Raw genomic sequence first — 20,297 nt, 5'->3', positions numbered from 1 at the left:
GGCAGTGAGTCCTCAGTTAATGCCAACCAAACCAGCCCCATAACTGGAAGCAACAGGGCTGTGTTACTGAAAAAAAAAAATGCATTTTTGCAGTTAAAAAGAGATTGTTAGCTAGAATGCAACTTCATGCTAACTGCTGTGCTTTCAGATCTGGGTCTGGTATGGCTGTGGAGTCAACGGCTTGCTATCTGGATGTACCAGGCCAGCCAGCAGGAGCTTCTGTGTCGTGCTAGAAGGTATCTATAAATATTCTGTTGTGGCTGTAATATCATATTTGTTTTATGGGAGGACTCCACTAGCCCACAGGACTCCCACGTGCAGCCATAGTACTCTGATGCTGCACAACAAGGTAATTGATACCCTAAAGACATCAATCCTTGTTGCTGGAGCTTTTGTGCCAGGAAGAATCTCACTGGGCTATTCCTGGAAAGTGAATGCAAAATATGCACCAGGAGTTTAAAGCAAATCAAAGGGCCACTGAACATTAAGAGCTTTTGTTTCACTGTTGACACAACTCTCAAAACTTTTTCCATGTGGCTTATTGGAGAGAACCAGTAGACACAAAAGCTACCTCTGCAAAGCTTTCTCTGCAATTGCAGGGGTACTCTGGGCTTTGAAAAATGCCCTGCTTTGTCTGCATATGTGAAACTACCATCCTAGCCTCAGAAACATTTCTTGCTGTGAGTGATTTTTAGGCTGGGTTGAATCCTCAGCTAATAAAAGCTGACAGACTTCTGTTGATCCACAAGACTCTCATGGTGCTATGGCAAGTTACACCACTTAAAGATGTGGTTTAGGCACACCAAACAAAAAATCCCAGCTGCTTGATATGGAGCCTGCATAGAGTGTTTGCAACAGGAAACCCCGTGTCAAAACAGTTGTGTTCCAGATCAGTCCCTTGGAGAATATTCACAAGGTGAAGAGGAGGCAGGCTGCCAAGCCTGACCTTGTTTTAATTCAGCTCCCATTGAGACATCAATCTGGGTTTCTCCTTCTGGGATTCACTTTCCTTAGGAACAGTTGTTCGTTCTTAGGTTTACCCAGAAGCTACAGAGCTGTTGTAACTTTTGTTTGTGATTAGAGAGCAAAGTTTAATCCCCGCTTCCTGCTCTATTAATAACAAACCATCAGCCCTTCTCCACACAAGAGAATATTTAAAACATGACACCTGGCTTACACACAGGAGTTTTAATCAATAGATCTCAAAACACTCTACGAAAGAAGGAAGTAACATTTTAATTTAGTGGGAACGAGTGTGTAGGTGTGGGACAACCTGAACAGCACCTGGCAGTGTTCTGGGTCTCAGATTATGCTGCCTCTTGCAGCAGCCAGAAAACCTGCCTGAGACACAGGGAGGGCAAAGATTTGGGGCTGGTGGAACTGATAGTGACCCCAAATAAATATTGGGGTTAAAAAAAGAGACTTAAGGTTGGATCTTTCCGTTCAGTTTAAAGGCTGAAACTGGGTGCTGGAAACTGACAGGGCTGACCCATGAGTTTTCATGGGGCCCATTTTAGAAATAAAATGTTTGGAGCTGTGGGCTTGAGTATGACATTTTCCTAATTCCTAGGAAATTGCTGTCATGTAGAACTCTTAAAAAGACCTAACTAACTAATTTTAGCTTGAGCTAGAATCCAGTCATTCTTCTGGAGAAGCCCAAATCTTTACCCTGAAGGCAATCCGACCCACTTTTGCCCGATAGCAATAGGATCAGCACCTATCAGTCCACAGAAACGCTCGCTGACCGGCTTTTCTGGCTGTATCCTCCACCAGTCAAAATCTAATGTCAGTAGCTCTGTTATTTAAATCTTTCTGAATCCTGGTGACAAACTGGCCTGAGGATTTCCTGCCATGAAAGGAGTTTGTTTTTTTTCATGCAGCTTCGGGGCGAGTGGTGTTGAGCAAGAGGATTTGTCAGATGATTCCCTTCAGACATTTGTTATCATTTGGTGGGAAGACAGAGAATTTTCTCTTCTCAGCAGCAGGCTGATCTCCCCAACCTCTTTGTGTCACTGCCATCCTTTGGGTGGGGGGCAGTTCTTTTTGGTGTGCAGGAGGAGCATATTGGGCAGAAACTACAGGGCTCACTGCGGCCGTGCGAGCTCAGGTTTAGCAGCTAGGGCCTGTCAAGGTGACCCGTGTGGGACATAGCCATGATGTGCCACAAGCCTGTCACCAGCAGCTCTGAAAGCCTCGCAATGCCACATTGTGTGCCAAACCATCCGCAGGTGGCCCTGCTCAACTGTGTTTAAGAGCAGCGAGGATTTGGGATGGGCTGAGTGACCCAGGGTGAAAGGCAGAGGTTGAGGCTGCTGCGTTTGGCTTCAGGGGGAGAAGGCTGAAAGGAGTTTGCTTAAGTGTTGGTGTAATTGTTTGTTTTATTTTTTCTCAGTCCCTTAATCAGTGCCTAGCTGTTCACATTAATTGGCAAGAAATTAAGGACAAATTCCCCAAATGAAAACAGTTTTGCCTGCAACAGGGGAGCCGGAAACCAGGGAAAACAGACAAACCTGATGCACTGGTCTGTAGGAGTAGGTTTTGACATAGGAAGTGGTAGTCATGAATGAGTGATCACCTTGCTCATGTAGGAGGCCTCCAGGTGAAATGAGCCGAGGCTGGTCTGAGCGTAAGAAGCGATCTGAGAGCGGGCAGGTCTGCAGACTCAGGTTCATCTGAAATTTGACGAGTTCATAAATCGAAGTTTGCCGCCCTAGGTAGAGCCCCTTAGTGTACAAAACAGATCTGGTAGCGTAGGAAAAGATCCGCAGAGGCAGGAAACATAAATATAGCAGGCAGTGCCCCCAGAGGAGTCCCACCTCCTGGATTTGCGGGGTGCAGGAAGGACCGGAGCTGCAGTTTGTGTCTGGGCAGCGGTACTGTGAGAAACTCAAGGCGTATTTTGCAATGTAGCGTGGGAACCGTGCCCAGAGCAGAAGCACGCACACATGGGAGAAGCAGAGGCAGCCGGAGCAGGAAGCCCTTAAAGTCACACAGGCGCTGCTGATGGCTCCACCACGGCCCCTTCCAGCTGGGCTGAAGCTGCTTGAGAAACCGTCCTTGTCGTCTCTCCGGGTGCTCGTGTGCTTCCCCGGCTCTGCTGGCTCGCCACCCCGTGCACCCCCTCTTTTCTTTCAGTCTCCCCCACACTTTGACCTCACACCATGAAACTGTCGGAGTGAGGAAACATTTTGAGCTGAAACATTCATTCCACATTACGTGATTCTAGATTAAAAGCAGGAAACGTTTAACCCTTCAACAGCCTGCTCCCCTCATCCCGGGAAGCCTCAGATTTAAAGCTCATCACAAACCATGGGCACAAAGGTGGTGACCGCTGGTGCAGTATGGATAGATGGATGTGCCCGTCTGGCCAGTGGCTCTTACCAGCAGCCACTGGACTAGGATTAAGGGGTGCCTGGTTTTTACAAGTTGTATCTATCCTCTCAACCCTATTCATGATCCTTGGTTCTTCCAGTGTTGAGACATACTCGGAGTGTCGGGTGTGGATGTGCGTTGCCAAATGTACAAAGAGATGAACCTTTGGCTCCATTTCCTTCAGTTCATTCCCCAGTGCAAGGTTCATAAGTGCAAATGGCTAAAATTAAAAGCACAAAAATAGATAAAATGAGGAGTCTTAATGATTAACACTCAGGATTTAGAAACAAAACTTCTTGCTTTCTTCAAAGCAGCCTAATAAATAATGCTAGCAGAATAACACTTGCATATAAAATGTATCGTTTCACAGTTCTGACACAAATATGTATCCTGGGTTTTAAAAACTGCTCCTTTGGCAGATTACAGCTCTCCTGAGCGCCAGTTACTGATCCCAGCACAGACTGATGATCACTAGTCACATCTATTTGGTATTTGGTCCTAGCTCTTGGACGCTGGACTTCATAGGTGGTCTTGGCAGATAAAAGGGTGGATAAAAATGGTAGATCAAACCCTCTGCTCATTGCTGGAGCTGTACTGGTGTCTACACTGAGACCAGCAGTACTACCATAGTCCTTTAGGAGAAGTGACTTTGACACAGGCATAATGGGACCGTGTGGGCTGCAATGTGATGAAGACGTGGGGTTTTCACCACTGCTCAGAAAAATTGTGGATGAGAAATGCAAACGGCTCGCCAAGGCCTGAATTCTGGTTTTCCATTTCAGCAGAGCTCCCCCAGATATGTAGCTCACAGGAACGTTTTGGTTCCTTCTCAGAGAACCAGCGGTTTCCCCTTTTTATAAGGGTAAGCCTTCTTTGTGCACTTAGGAGGTTCTTCTCACAAATGTTGACCTCTGTCCCAGCTCCCAAACTAAGGGACAGGAGCACAGACTTGTTAGCCAAAATTACCATCACTACTTTCTTTATATTCAGCGCTGCAACCAGCCTATTACCTTCCCCAGTGCTTAAGGGAAAGTCATTCTCTCTTATAGAAAATCACGGGAGTGTAATTTAGAGATTTTATGTCGCTCATTTCCACATCCCACTGCTCTTTACTGACAGTCACAGAACTGCTGAGGTGTGTGACAGTATAACTTGTTCTTCTAGTTAAATAATGAAAAGTCTTGTTCATTTGAAATGATAAATACCTATGCTTATAGATTATGAATTCTAGTCCCCAGTGACTGCAAAAGCTGCTCAGACACTTCAGGTCTTCATCAAGTGAAGACACTCATGTCTTTATCAAAAATAGAGAGGTAAGATAATGGGCCATTGTACATCAGCATGATACTCCGAAGTTGTTTCTCTTTTTCATCATCAGGAAAATATTGAGAGTTTTGAAATGAAATACAATGCAGAACACAGTGTGAAGAGTGGTGGCTCCTGCAAGCATCTGGAAACCTGGATCACAGTCAAGAAGTGACATAATTCAACTCTCTGTGAGAATTCAAAGGATGCATCAGGAAAATCCCAGCCCCCATTTATCTGGTGAGTTTTCTAACCAGCAAAGGAAGTACAGTTTGCCTCCAGATTCAGCAAACACAGCTAAACTCTTTTCAGAACGGCCAGTTACTGTTTGCTAGTGTTCTGCATTTTTGCCCAGAAAGAAGAAAAACATTATCCTTAGGAACAGTCTCCACAATCATCTGTAATAACAGCACAAGACATGCATACTTTCACCTATCACATTTAGAAAATGTGCAGCTTCCCCTTGACCTGCTACAGAGGAGACAGTAAGTGTCTGTGTGACGAGATCCAGAGGCTGTTTCTTGAAACCCATTTGGATAAAATGGAAAATGTAAAAAATGTATCTCCTAAAGAAAAGAGGATTGGTATGACAGCTCCTGAATGAATTGGATCCTAGGGTTTACAGAGCCTATCAACTCGTCTATCCACTTCATATTTGGTGTTTTTCCATCTCTAGGAACCAAACTGAAATGCAATCACTTAGGATAAACTTTGTCCGCTTTGTGACTGATAAAATTATTGTCAACAAAGGAAGTTGACAGGTGAAAGACTAGAACTAGGTTTGATGCTTCTCTCTCCATGCTCCTGTTTATTCAAAAATCTTCAATAACAGGCAAAAATCTAACAGAGCAGAAAGTCACCAGCTGTTCTGAGCTCATCTGCAGCTTGCACAGCTGCTTAGAGAAGAGAATTTGGCTGATTAAACTAAAGAGATTTCAGAGAAGAGCAGTAAAACTTTACCAGAACTAAACAGGTTTAAATAAGCAACGACTAAACAACAGAAATGAGCTTAACTTGGTAAGTATAAAACAGGGGAAGAAGATACTGGGCTAAACCAGTGAGAGCATTTGGGGGCAAATGGCATGAATTCAAAGGTTTGTCTAAATACAGAGGTCTACTGACTTGATTTAGATGTAATTTAAAATGATTTAGGTAAATAAGGTCAAAAGGCTAAGTAGACACTCTTCTTTTGATATAAACCATGTTTGGAGTTAAAATAGTTGGAAGTATATCTCAAACTAAACACCAAAAAATATTCCTCAGAATCTAAGGAAGAACAATTGCACAAGTATTCCTTGCTAAACTAAACCAGCACAAAGGCATGAATGGAGAGGAACAAGGAAAGGGAGAGCCAGTGGGAGCTGGAGGGAAAAGTATCCAAGGAATAATCGTGCTTTGTCTCCAGAGGTGATAGATTGGATAGCATTTTCTAGGACCATTGTCCGCACTGTCCCTGCTTTTGAGGTTTTTAGAATATATCCAGAGGTCTTTTTATTTTAATTCCCCTGCTTTCCTGTGCTAGTCCCAGGAGAGACAAGGACAGCTCATAAGAACTCTTTGAAAACACAAGAACAACTCAAAACCAGCAAATATGTCATTATGTTCTGCCACTTCAGGGTCATGCATCGCTGCTGCAACTCCAGCAGAGTCGGTGTGATTTTGACCCAGTCTTCTAGCTTGCATAGGGAAAGAGCATAGGGAAATCAGCAGTAACAATAAGCTGGCTGTCTTCCAGTTTGCTTTTTGAAACTATTAGACAACTATTTTCTTGTACAAAGTTTCTTTCCATGTCTCAGGTAGTCACCCCTCCTCGGTTAAATACCTGACATAAATCCTGTGAGAAGCCTGGATACAAACATTTCTGTCTGAGCTGTCCCTTGAGATGGAGATCTGAATTTTCCATTTTCCTCCTCTACTTCAAGTATAAACGTGGGATCCCAACAACCTGAGTCTGAGGGATCTGAACTCAGATGTTAAGATTTAAGCTATCTCTAGTGCAAATGTGAGCAATTTCATATATTTATCATTAGTAATTCTTTCCTGGGAATGGTAGAGTGCATTGCAAAGATGTGTAAATATCTTTACCCTTATAAACACAGTAATTTAGGTTAAGAGATCTGGCCAAAATCACCAAGCAGGTAACAGGAAAAGTTAAAAATGGGGCTCAGTTTTCTTGTCTCCCAGGTCACGCTGTATTCCCAGGGGGAACTGCTAAAAATGTGTGAAAAATACAGCTGACAGAAATACTGCAGAAGATTATCACTTACAAATATTTTCAATAACTCACGAGCTAGTCTCATTACTACTATAATTGCTCACAGTGCCAGCACATCAGAAATATTTTGCTCAGTCAGTTTCTAACATAGGTTGTGATTCAAGTAACTTTTTCCAACTTTTAATTGCATTCTTGTGTAACACAACTCACTGTGCTTTGTGCATACCTTGAGGGAGGTGGTATGGTCTGGTAGTTGTTGTAAGGAGTCAGGAATTAATTACAAAGGACACAGATTTTGAGCTCCTCTGAAGTACTTGCTCAGCTGTGTAACCTTGGGGCAAATCACTCAACTGCTTTGTGCCCAAGTAAACCCAGCTGTAAACCATCTTGAAAACCAGATGCTGCACAAGACTTAAACTGCTCAGGAAAAAAAAAAAATGAAGAGGGGGGTGGGGAAGGAAAGTGAATTCTATAGCTCATGGCTTCCAACAGAATTAATTTGGATTTAACCAGGATAACTGAGAATTTGCTATGCTAACAAAAAATAAAACAAACTGCCCCCTCCCATCTATCCTCAAATCTATTTTTTGTTCTCTTGCATGACTTTACGTCAGGTACCTTCTCTCTTGAGGCTTCATTTTAAACCTTCATTAGAATGCATGTTTTCTGTGGCAGCTTGAAGATGCTAATTCAGGACCAGGTTCTATATGACTAATCTTTGATAATTCACATGATTATTTTTAGTTGCTTAATTCGATATTGTTCTCTGCCCCCTGCTTTTCAGGCAGCTCTCCTTCCTCAGCCTTGCTTAGCCATCAGTGGCACAGTGGTGTGCACTGCTAATAAAAATGCTGAGCTCTATTGTCCTCTGTAGATGGTATGTCCTGGCTCAAAACCAGTATCAAAGCTATTACAGGATTTGTATTGCTGTTCAATGAACAAAGGAAATACTATACTCAAGTTTCTGTGGCAGAATAAATGCTTGCCACATGTTAGTATTTAGGAGAAGACTTAAATGTTTCAATATTTTTTGGTCTTAGCTAAAATGTAGATATTTTTTTTCCCCCGCCAGTGCCTCAGGAATGTGGGAAGACTTATTTATGTGGGAGGACAAATGTAGGAATACTTGTGTATACTTCCAAAGCAGGGTATTAAGAAAAAAATATTTTTAGTCTAATATAAACAAAGAACATTTAAAGATGTGAGATGTAAATGAGCCATTTTATATACTACTCGGGAAAGGCCTTGCTTTTTTTTATTAATCGCTATTGAAAATAGAACATTGACAGTTTGGGAATTTGTTCAAAACAAATTTCTTTAGGAAGAAAGTTTTTTTCCCAAATAAGAAAGGATTAGAGCTGAAAGAGTAAATTGCAAACAATTTTAATAGGATAGAGCACCTAATTCTCTTATCTTTTATGAAAACAAATGTCAGCATGTTGTCCTCAGCAAATTTAGCCCTTATTACACAGTAGTGGGATGGCAAAATATTTAGTTGTTCTTCAAAATTGGTGCTCTTTATTGTTATGTAAATAATTTTTAGTTTATGTGTCTCTTGCAAACGGTTTGCTCATTTTCACTTTCAAGGTTTGATATTTGAGCTATGCTATTAGTAATGTAAAATACAGAAATTTTGTGCTAATTAATGCCATACCAAAATGCCAGCAATGAATCATGACACTGCTCAAACACCAAACTGTTAATAAATCATAAACTAAAGTGGAAATCCCCTGATAGTGTTTGAGTCCCTGTTTGGATGATCCAACTTTCCTTTTTGCTCCCTACTACCACTTGAAAACAGTTTTAAAAAAGGTGCAGTTGCTTTGTATTAACAAAAGAATTTTAAATTAATCCAACCACAAGATATTCTCAGACGCCCAGCTGTGGAAAACAAAAAATAAAACTGAAGGTGAGCTGTAGATAAAGCAAATCCAAGTGATAAGGAAAATCATGACTAGTGTTGTCTAGTACAGGGACAAGTAAAATGTAAAATAAATTTTCAAGACCTGAGCTCTATAAATACTCATCAGACTCGATTTACATGTTTGCTGGTCACAAGTAAAAGGTTGATTTAGCTCGGTATTGCTGGCTGAAACTCCAGCTGGGAGTATTTTTCCACATCCATCAAACCAGGATTTTCCCTTCTGTGTTCCTTGGTGTAAATCACTGAGCTTTACTTCATTTCATGGTCCCGTGAATTGCTCGGATGGTGTGTTTAAAAAAAAGATCATTGCATCCTGACTTTTGCATGGTCCAACCCAGTTTCTCTCTGCTCCCACTAGGAACAGAATGATGGATGCTTCATGTTGTTGTCATTGCTGCCGTAAAATTGGCCAGCTCACAGGATACAGCTTCAAATCCCTTTGCACATGATGCACCCAAATCAAATCCCTTTGCGCCCAATGCAGTGAGATGCTGCCAGTGAAATATTTATTGACAGACTGGTGATTTGGATGCGTTGCAAGGTATTTAGTAAAGTCTGGCTTTAGGCAAATAACAAAATGATAAATTGCTGAAGCCAGGAATCTCAGGCATCATAAAAGCATTTATTCTTTAAAAAAAATAAAAAAAAATTGAATCAGTTATACTTTGTGTGATGACCTTGTTTCTTTAAAGCAGTATCTTTGAGCTTGAAATCTAACTAGTTTGGGGGGAAAAAAAAAAGTTAAACAGTTTTAGGTTCTGTCCTTGGTCTTGATTAATACAGTTTTGTTTGTTTGTTTGTTTTTTGTTTTTTTTTGAGCAGGTTTTACAGCTGCACTGCTCTATTTGTCCCTCATTGCCATGTAGCAAGCCTACACAAAAATGACAAGTAGACCATCAAAAAACTGACTACAAAATGCTGCTAAAAGTAAGTATTTTGCTCATATAATCACTTTCATAAATAACAAGTGTTTAAAGAAAAATAATCTGAAAAAATTACATTTTTGGAATCTCCCTTTAATGAGACACTGTATAAGCTTGCAGCACACTCTCCAGGTTCCTAAGAACACTTTCTAAACTGCAGTTTCTGAATTATTACCTTTAAAAAAAGTTATTACTTATCACTATTTATGCTTGTCATTTACTTTTTGCCTTTATTTTCCAGTCTCATGACTAAGCAAATCTGTTAAGTTTTGCTTGCTCATTATAGCTCCTGTTGCTCTCCTGGTGTCCTTCTGTAGCTTATTGCCTATGCTTACGAACATAACCACTCTCAAGAGAAGCCACTTCTCTTAATAGTAGAATTTAATTATTTTATTAATAAAATCTACATTTTAAGCCTAAACTGTATGACTGTGTCCATTTTGAAACAGAAATAATTTGCGACAGTCTATTCTTTAAATCACAGTTTCTAAATTCTTGCCCCAAAAAGCTCATTCTGTAAGTTCCTTTGCTGAATGGATATGGGACTTTTAAGGAAGATGTGTAGACAATATGAAAGAACCTTCCACACAGTCTGATTGCTGATGCCCCTTAATACCAGCTTATTTTCTTGCCTTTTTTTTCAGTGATGTAGAAACCAATTTCTGTCAGCTACATCAAAGCGTAGTGGCAGATTTCCCTTTGGAAGTCAGAGCCTGTTTCAAACGTCTCTTTAAGTCCTGCATGTTTGGAGACTTGGGTCGGACAAGGTGGAGGCCTCTTCGTTTCTCTCCGTTGCAGCTCCCGATCATCCTGCTGACCTCCTGGCAGAGCTGCTGGAAGGCTTCATGCACTCCCTCACAGTTCTCCCGAGCTGAGACTTCGTAGTAAGTACCTCCCAGTTCACTTGCCAGCTGGAGTCCTTCTTTGGAGGACACCTGCCTGGCTCGCAGGAGGTCTCCTTTGTTTGCCATCAGAAGCAGGGGGATGTTAGCGTTTGGGTGAATCTTGCGGATGTGCTGGTATAGGGGCCGGATGACTCGGTAGCTCTCATATTCTGTGATGGAGTAAACAAAAACGAAGCCATCTGCCCAGTAGATTGAACGGTTTATCTGCTCTTGGCAACATATGCTGTCAGTGTCATCCTGCCGTCAAAACCAAGAGGTGTGAGATTAGAAAACTGAGAACAGGGAGCAGACGGAGCAAGCAGTCATACAGCACCGATAGCTACTCAAAGCTGTGTACTAGTACGGCTGTTGCTCAGCAGACAGGCAGAAACCTCGCTGTTTGCTGGGGGATGCACTGGGGACAGGAGAAAGTTCCTCTCTGTGTCAGTAGCATATGACAGACAAGCAGCACAGAAGCAGAGGGCGATCAAAGCCAATCGGTTAAAAATAAGAGAACAACCTAACACTGAAATTGAAAAGTTCATTTTGGATTCTCTGGTAGTAAATCCTTATGACAGCAACCTGCCCTTTTGTTGTGGATAAAATTGGGATTGGCATAGTAGGAGCATTAGAAAATCTCAGCAGGCTAGTCATACTATTGCAAGTGAATGGTTGTTCCCCAAGGTGTTTTTTTATGTCTTTTTCCAATTCTGCATTGGATGTCTCCATGGTTGGGGGTTCTCACTAATTCTGTTAAGTGAAGCCTGACAGGTTTTACTGCCATATAGTTTTCCAAATAATCAGAAGCAAAGTTACTTTGAAAGAGCAATTTGTTGCAAATAGCCAATTACTGGCACTGAAATGAGGTGAAATCTCATTGCTCATTTATGGAGCTGCCGTGGGTTTATATTACTGCTTTGCTGGTCACACGCTTGTTCTGTCCATCACAGCTCCTACTCAAACAGCTATAGCAGTCACCAGCATGGGGAATATAAAACAGAATACAATACCACAATACTGTGGAGCTTGAAAAGAGATCTGCTCACTTTTCAAGATGACGCTATTTTCAGCTAATCCTCTACCCTTTGTTATCCCTGCTGGCATGTTTCCCAGCTAGATAGGGAGATCAGTGCTGCAGTTATTACCAGGATTCTCGGTTTGATAAGAACTGACATTCCTGTCAATAATCCAGGCTTTCTGGGAACGTGCAATTTCTTCCATACCCAACAAGACACTACACACATTCAGCCCTTGCTGAAGTTGTAAGGAATTAGAGGCTCCTGCGTGTTTTAGTGGGAGTTCAGCATCATAAATAGAGTCCAGCTTTTTTGATATTATTGTTGCTAAATTCTATTCAAGAAATCTTCATGAACTTTAGTAAGACTTAAGACAGGCATTTTAAATCCTTTCCAAAGCCCACTAATGTCCATGAATGTTTTATCTAACAGTTACTGGCCGACAGAATGTGCCCAGTAAACAATTCAGTTAATTGGCTGTGGAGGACAGATCGAGCACAAGAGGTCAGATGGTATCTTCCTAAACTGAAACAGGCAACATTTCACATACTTCAACATCATTCACAAATTGTTTTGTCATGTGTCTGTGATGCCATGTAATGACTCATTCCAAAGGCATAAAACACCTGGAAAAGCACTTAGAGGTTTCCTGACAGAAATCTAGTTTGTCATAGGAAAGAACAAAAAATATGTTAAAAATTTAGCCACTGTTCAATATTAGTTATGGAAATTTAAAACATTAGAACTTATGCTCCAATATCTATCTATCTACATAACACTTATCTGCCTTTCTCATGCATTTTAACAGGATTTGCATGTGCTCAGCAATCTCCCAAAACAGATCACGTTTACTTAGACATCTAAATATGAATTACAAAGCCTAACTTCAGGAAGCAGAGGTGGAAAAGAATGAGCAAAACTGATTAGTTCTTTATGGTGCGTCAGACAGTTTAAAAGAAGGACCACAGGCAAGACCCTTTTGTGGGAAGGAGGAAGCAGGGTATCTGAAGGCTCAGAGTCTAAATAAGGCTTAAAACTTTCAGCAGCAGTTCTTCTAACTGCCCTTTTGATATACCTGTTTGCCCTGTACTTATTTCAGTATGGGCAATACAGGCACTGGCCCATCATACCTAGTAATTCTTTGCTCTTGCCAGCTCACGATAGTATAAACCTAAATCTTAAATGTCCTTTATTAGCAGTGAAATTGTTTAACGGATGTCCTGATCACTCTCTTCTCCCCTGCTCCCCAACCGAGGGAAAAAAAAAAAAGAAAAAAAAAAAAAGAAATCAGGGTTGCATAGAGAAGGAAGAGGGAGCCTCACCAGCAGCTTTGCTTGCAACGTAAATGAGAGTGAACTCAGCCAGGCCAGGGCAGGCTGTGGGAAGAAGGGCAATTTGCACTGTTGGTGTCTGAGTTGTATCCAATCTGTAGATAATTAGCCTCTTTTCACCAGCAAACTCCTTTATGGGGAAAAAGAACTAATTGCTCTGGCAAGCGTTGGAAAATGTTTTGGGAGAAGGTGTACGCTCAAGGGAGCCCTAATGAGCAGGAATTCTCAGTTACTCCAGCTAGGCCCACCCAGTAGTGAGATGGATGGATAATCCCCAATGGAATGCTTTATTCAGGAAAATCAAAGGCTAATGGGCTACTTTTTAAATGGAAATCTCTGCTCCAGAATGAATTTTGAAACACACAGTCATTTGCCATGTATAGTCCAAGCAGCAATGAATCACCTAACAAAACCAGTTATCTCTTTGCTTCTGTTTCTCTCTTAAACATTAACATTTCCAGTGTGGCAAGAATCCTGAGTGATTCCACATGACTTCCTCCTGAAACACTCTGCTCTGCCTGCCCACCACAAACAACTCTCTTTCTTAAGGATTTTAACAGAAAATCCGACCTATTCTCACTCCGTCTTGAGTTCTGTTCAGGAACAATCCTTTCAAACGATTTCAGATACATTATTTGATGCCAGCAGAGATCCAAGCTAAGATAAGCATGTCTGTGGGAACTGTTGAAACAGAACAGACCTTTGATTGGGACAAAGAAAATGAAACTCCTCCCTAACTAAATTAGAATAGTTCCTGACTAGGAAACCTCAGCAGCTGGCATTACTACATTTTGCAGAGCTCTGGTTACAGTCTCTGAACTTTAGGGCAGAGTCTTAGTTAAAACAGAGAAATCAGAAAATAAACATGTATCTGGTGTGAGAGGGGAGTTAAATTCATTCACTCCCTCCTTTCTCCAGAGGACAGAAGAGAGAAGGGATTCCCTTTGCTAAGCCTGTCAGGCATTCCCTGTTGTGCCTAATCACCACCAATAGCTTCTCTTTGCTGTGTCTTCTCTAAGCAAGCTGGCATAGGGTCTTTGTACAATTAAGTCCCACTTGAATATTTGGAGGACTTCCATAATGGCTTTTGTTTGCTTTTTAGTGTGCTGAATAAACGAGGGTTCTTCTGCTCTGTGCACCTCTCGGAGCAGAGACTTTGGAGCCTTGTCAAGGCTTTCCACTTCAATCTGCTTCTGGTTGTCAGAGAAAATGGACATGCAAGCTGAGGCTGGGGGAGCTTTGCTTACCCTGTTCTCTAATCTCAGGCTGGAACAGCTCTTCACGAGCACAGAAATGAGCCCGTGCTCGTGTGGGTCCACGCAGACTAAACAGGATATATAAAGCTGTCCAGGGCTAGCTTGAAAGTGGATGAGAGATGGTGGTGTTCCCATCCAGACATATATTTGGCCAAGTCTGAGCACAGACTGAGGTTAAAGCCAAACCTAGAAGTTTAGATTTGATGGCGACAAGAGGATGCCTAATTTTACCATGAAATCTCAGCTATTCTATAGGAATTATTGCTCTCCTGAGATTTCCAACATTCCTGTAAAAACAAACTTCATTACAATTCCTGCTGCTCAGACACCGTTTTCATCATGTTGTTCTACACGTAAAGCAGATCTTCAAAAAAAAAAGATATCTTTGTTCTGGAATTTGTTTGTAAGAATATTTATAGAAACAGGTTCCTGTTCAAACATTAAACCTTGAATATCTAAAATAAGAATAGAAAGAGGGGTATATGTAAATGCCAACAACTGAGAAATAAGGAATGAATAAAATTAAAACATGAAAAAGTAGGGAAAGCACTGAAAAGCACCCTAGCTGGAAATGACAGTTTCTGTGAGGCCTGTCCCTTTGAAAAGAAACACCTTTCCTGGAGAAGAGAGATTCTGGGTGCATCGAAATACGAAATACGTAAGGTGAGCCAGCTGAGCCTCTGGGCAGGTGAGTTTTCTGCTGCACAGAGACAAAAACTATTTGACAGGAAATAAAACAAGTCAGGGAGTTGGCAAGAGTAAGCCAGCCTGATTGTCCTGCTGTTTAGGGTTGGGATGTAGGTATGTATTTGAAATAGATTTGGTTTAGTTCTGACTTACTCCTAAAAAGAGCCTGATTTAATCTCTTCAAGGGCTCGTTTTGGTGGGTGTAAGGTACCCCCGTTACGTCTTCCTTTGGGTTTGAGCCCAGGTGTATTTCTGCTGGAATACTAACAGATGAGAGTGCTGGCAACAAACAACAGACAGTAACTGTGCTGTAAAGTAGTGAGCAATGCACTGAGCAGATGTGTTACCTCCAGTGAAACAAAGGGAGTGTCCTGCACCTGTAGGGAGATCTGTTCTCCATCTATGGTGAACTTTCTTGAATACAAAGCACCTGGTGGAAAAAGCAAGATCATTAGGGGCAGGGACTGTAACAACAAAGGAAGAGCACATGAAGGCAAAATGGAAGTGTCAAAATCTAGTTTTGAAGCTTATGATATGTCACAGAATCATGTAGCTGCTTATAGAAAAGTGAAAGGTACCAGGGAGGCTGAGTGGCTGGTTACTTAAGCAAAGTGGTTTTGTATTTGCTGTGTGTTCGGATGTTCCCACTGTATCCCTAGGATGGTATATGGGAGGGGTGGCACTTGTAGTGAGTCAAATACTCAGTTACAGTGGGTGCATCAATCCTGGTCAGATTTCCAGTCCATTTTGTTAACTTTTTAAAATGTGGAGGGCACATATTTTTAATCTCAAGCCAAGCTATCCAGGTGTTTACTCTAAAATACGTGAGCTGATTCCTATTGCATTTTTCTGAAAGTGTTTTTTTTAATTTATTTTTTTTTTAAGGGAAGTATTCTAGTTCTTGGACACAAAGCAGGTGAGCATATACAGAATACCCAGATGCTTTTTTGGAATTTGTACGACTTTAGCAGTCAAGAGTTTGGTTGAAATCCCCAGAGATTAAATCAGAGCTCTGGTTAGTCTGAATGACTGATACTCAAGGTCAAGCCCTGGCAAAGTGTCTAGGGCTGACCCAGCTCTCATAGGAGCATGACTGTTCTGGGCTTGAACTTCGTTTTGGTACTGGAATGCAGATGAAGTGACAAAGAAAACTTAAGTTTTGATCTTATGAACTATCTGTGGTTGTGATAAGGACAGCTTCAGAGACTGATGTCATCATCGTTTTTCTTTGGAACTTAATGCAAGTCACATGGATGTACAAGAAATGCTATATCTACAGCTGTTGTGTTTGACCTTTCAGAGTTGTCCAAATATAATTGTCATCGCTACATTTTAAATGATGTACTTCGGCTCAAACCTAGAGAAATCCCATCTACTGGAGAGCAAGAAATTCAGACCAACAGGGAGGTCAGTTAGTGACAACAGTGCTGTCACTTCTGAAAATTATCTCTGTAAGATTAGATTCAGGGAAACAAGTGCTTTATTTGCAGTGGAAAAGATTCTGAGCTCATAGCAACATTTACAATATAAGGAAATTTAATATGGCAAAGTTTGCTGCATCTGGATCCAACATTATCATATTATATTTTAATACTGACTCCGTGAGGTAATATAGCCCTCCTGGGAATTATTTATTTATTAAAACACATCAGATTTTAAGCTGCTTAAAAAAAGCTGGTACTAGTTTATGGGAAGGTACTGCGCCCCTGAACCAGACAACATATTATTTCTAGTCTGTAACGCACTGCAGAAAAAAGACCAGGTACTTCCAGACGCTGTGCTCTTACTTATACCCAAGCGGAGGAAAAGCATGCTTGAGTGATCACAAATACAATACCACCTGTTTCTTATTTCTGGCATATTTGTTTCTTCTACAGCATGGCTGTTGGGCTGGTAGCTTAATGAGAAAAGCATGTGGCTCTCGGCACCAATCCATTCCAAAGCTCAGAAGTCTGACTTGATCTACGGTCTCCCATAGAAAAGATGAAGGAAAAGAAAGAGAAATAGTGCAGGCAACCGTCGAGGTTACTTAGGGTCAGTGAGAGGGAGCTGTAAGGAGGAGCTTTCAGACTGTATTTCATCAGACGGGCAGAGATCAAAGGTGTCTTGTACTGCCATCTCCATTCCTAGCTCCCCATTCTAAATCCAGCATGTGTCTCCAAAGTGGAGCAGTCACTGCTCTGAATCCCCTTCTTTTTCACCCCAAATCTGAGGTGGCCTACATGTGGGATGTGCTAGTAGGTATGCGCACAGTGATCCCTTCTACAATGCTGGCTGATATAGTTAGCACTTGGAACAGAGGCTGAGAATTAACCAGCACATCCCCTGAGGTGTCAGGATTAAACAAGAAACACAGTAGGAGTTTGCATGGCCACTTTGCTTATCTTACGGAAAGAAGACTTCAATTTGGAAGTCTCCCTTGTCATAAAAGACACTGAAAGAAGGGAATACAAAGGGGAAAAAAAGTTCTGAACTGCCTTTTACACACTTTGGAATTCCTCTGGCTTCTCTGGGGTTGCAGAGAGAGCAGCATTGGGTTTCTGCGGTTTAGTCAATATGCAAGTTGCTCCTAGAGTCTACATTTTAGTATAGGTATGTCCCCAAGCAAGCATTTTACTCTGATCCTTTTCCTTCATGTTAGGAAAAAAAAAATAGCTAAAAGGATCATAAATAATGAGGCTTTGATTTATTGCTTTCATAGCTTGAGGCTATTAACTGAAAATATGCACCTTATGGACATCTAACACTGCTTGGCTTTCCTGTAATATGCACCAGTCACAAAATTGAGTAGATTCCTTTTTAAGCTATCTGCAACACTGCAGTAGAGAGCAGACTCACCAGTATTGGCTTCGTAGTCTCCAATAAATCTCTTAGTGAGAAAGCGCACAACCAGGGCTGTAAAACAATGAAAAAAATATGGGTCTTTAATGTGAACCAAAGTCAGTCTCTGCAGAACACGTGTCATATCTGACTGGAAGAGTTAGCATAATATGAAACCAAGCTAATCTTGCTATTGCTTGCATGCTATTCTGCAAATCCTTCTCTTTGCACTCACACACACACACAGAAAAAGACTGGGGCCAGGCTGTGATACCTAATGCAGTGTTTAGCAACTTGTACTGTAAATTCCCCTCCAGTTCAGTGAGGCTGTCCAGTATAGGGTGTGGAGGGCTGCTTGTTGTGACTGCAGATATAATGATCTGACCTTTGGTTTAAAATAATTTAGAAGAGTAACAAGCCAGCCCTTTACTATACTGAAACTAATCCCAATACCAACTTTAAGACCTCTGTGCCGTATCAGAAGTGTGGCCGATGGATCAAATGGCTCTTCCCAGCCTTAAAAATCCTCAGTCCCCCTCTAAAGAAACCCATTAGTGATATCTAATCACACCCAGCAAACAAACTGCATGTGCTATGCACACACAGGTCATGCTGTGGCATGACCTCCTTATTCATCTTAACCTGTGGTGCTTTTATACACTATTGGATTAAAACATTTTCCTTTTTTTGATCTCTTTATAACACTTACATCTCATTTTTGGACACAGGAATTTATATTCCCGTAGTGCTTTCATCTCAGCAGATTCCCAATAATTTTCAAAACCACTCAGTTAATATCTAAACAAAAAGTTTTGTTCTGCAAACAACTGTATCATAGGTTTCATTTAGAACAATCATTTTTCTCACAGTATGTACTGAGTCACCTCTTTGCTACCTTTACATGGGCAGCTACCTTCAGCAAGTTACCTAAAAATAATACAGAAACATAGCTGCTTCAAATCCAAAGCAAGGAAACATTTTGCTGAGTGCTGTGGAACCCCAGATGCACTAAACCAGATCTTCCCGTAATTATTTCTGAAACCATGAGCCATCTACTCCAAAGCAGTAATGCTCCCTCACCCTCCTTTCTTCTGCTCTCCTTTGGAGAGTAATACAGGGAGACACATCTCCTGTGCTGTTATTTGTCCACAGAGCATACATCATCCACAGCAGGAGAATAAAAATCGCTAGCCCCATTTTTTTCCGAGTGGAGATTTAGATGTTAAACCCTCCGCACAAGACCCCGGAGATTCATTTGTGAGCACAGAAGTCCCCACGCACTGGCTGGCCACACAGACCTGCAGCAAATCCTCCCGGCAAACCAGGCACCGAGCAAACAAACATAAGCACGAAGTAACTCCAAATGCTTCAGCTGCAGTGGTTAAAGGGCTTGGCACAGCCTTGGGTCTATCGGAGCCGCCGTCGCAGGCAGCCAGCAGCAAGCAAAGAGCACGAAGGACACCTGTGGGCTTACCTGTCTTGCCCACGCTGCTGCCACCCAGCACCACGAGCTTGATGATTTTGTTGGGCACGCAGTCTAGCACCGGGTACTCTGGTATGGGAAGCAAGAGAAAGTTAGTAGAATACTGTGACATCGTATCCTGAGGGATGAGACGCATGCCAGAAGGGAGAGCTGATCAACTCCAGGAGGAGTTGGGAGAGAGAGGGAGGAAAGCAGCTTCTCAGCGCCTGCTCTGGGCTGTGTGTCCCCGGGCAGAGAAGCCTTCTCATTGCATTGAAGCAGCTTGCCCGAGGAACGTTACAGCCACCGGCCTCCTCTTCCCGATGCCTCCGCTCAGACAGCAACTTTGGAAAGCAAAAGGAAACTTTTTGATCAACCCCCGTGAAAACTGACTCCTCCATTCCCCAGCCAATCACGAGGGAACCCAGGACATTCCTCCAGCCGGGCACGGAGCGTGTGCCTCCATCAACCACGCTCCCTCGCTCCCCGCTTTATCTCCCCGCCGCCTGGTTTCTGTGCTGCCCCTTGGCTCCTGCCTAAAACGAGATTCTTCAGTGCTGCTGTCGTCCCAGTGGCAAGAGACGGTCACCCCGGTCACCCCGCTGCCCTGCACTAATTCCACTTTGAATCATCCCGTTCTGCCTGTCTAGTTTCTCGGCATTTTCAATGGGCTCCAGCTCCAGGCTCTGTTGTTTTCCCTGCCCTATTGTGTCCTGCAGTTGGGCCCCTTCAGGGTGCCAGAGCTGCTGGGACACTCCTCGTCAGGAAAATAAACACTTTCCCCCCCCCACCCCCACATTTTTCAGACAGGGGTAGTTTTTTTATTCTAAAGTACAAGATCGCATCTGTATCCTCCAGGATACATTTGATATGCTGGGTTGTGCATGTTATTAGTTGTAATTGCCCGCTGGAATGTGGGTCAGCACAGGGTTGGGGCACTGCTGTTTCTCTGAACATGGAAAAGTGAATTTAGGGCTGACAACAGGCTTGGGAAGGCTAAGGCAGCCAGTATCCTTCAGAGCCAGACAGAGGGAATGAAGAAAGAATGACTTCTATAGGCAAACTCGGTGTAGTTTTAAGACAGCTGGCAGCTGCAAGGTCT

At 42.2% G+C, this 20,297-nt stretch overlaps 1 protein-coding gene and 1 long non-coding RNA gene across 2 annotated transcripts; one reads left to right on the top strand and one right to left on the bottom strand.

Moving 5' to 3' along the window:
- Nucleotides 1-111: 111 nt before the first annotated feature.
- LOC119717903 (uncharacterized) lies at nt 112-9,750 on the top strand. The gene is made up of 3 exons (XR_005268280.2): nt 112-236; nt 4,751-4,917; nt 9,639-9,750. It is a non-coding gene; the product is annotated as an uncharacterized lncRNA (long non-coding RNA).
- On the bottom strand, nt 8,126-19,582 carry LOC101795245 (ras-like protein family member 11A-like). Its single transcript, XM_027465520.3, has 4 exons — nt 19,208-19,582; nt 17,752-17,808; nt 15,261-15,343; nt 8,126-10,881 (listed from the first exon to the last, which is right to left on the bottom strand). Exons 1-4 carry the CDS (start codon nt 19,350-19,352, stop codon nt 10,414-10,416), a joined length of 753 nt encoding a protein of 250 aa, XP_027321321.1. The 5' UTR covers nt 19,353-19,582; the 3' UTR covers nt 8,126-10,413.
- Between the last annotated feature and the right edge of the window lie 715 nt (nt 19,583-20,297).

Source organism: Anas platyrhynchos, chromosome 10, assembly GCF_047663525.1.
Source record: "Anas platyrhynchos isolate ZD024472 breed Pekin duck chromosome 10, IASCAAS_PekinDuck_T2T, whole genome shotgun sequence".
Classification (NCBI taxonomy): domain Eukaryota; kingdom Metazoa; phylum Chordata; class Aves; order Anseriformes; family Anatidae; genus Anas; species Anas platyrhynchos.
The sequence above is the reverse complement of the archived record's forward strand: the minus strand, read 5'-3'. Positions and strand labels throughout refer to the sequence as shown.

Bases quoted from the DNA above. Each gene is read 5' to 3' on its own strand.
- LOC101795245 (XM_027465520.3), bottom strand. From the start codon at position 19,352: ATGCGTCTCATCCCTCAGGATACGATGTCACAGTATTCTACTAACTTT. The intron at 15,344-17,751 runs GTGAGTCTGCTC...TTTTTCCACCAG, and splicing joins AGACTACGAAGCCAATACTG to GTGCTTTGTATTCAAGAAAG. The intron at 10,882-15,260 runs GTAACACATCTG...TTTTGACGGCAG, and splicing joins CTCCCTTTGTTTCACTGGAG to GATGACACTGACAGCATATG.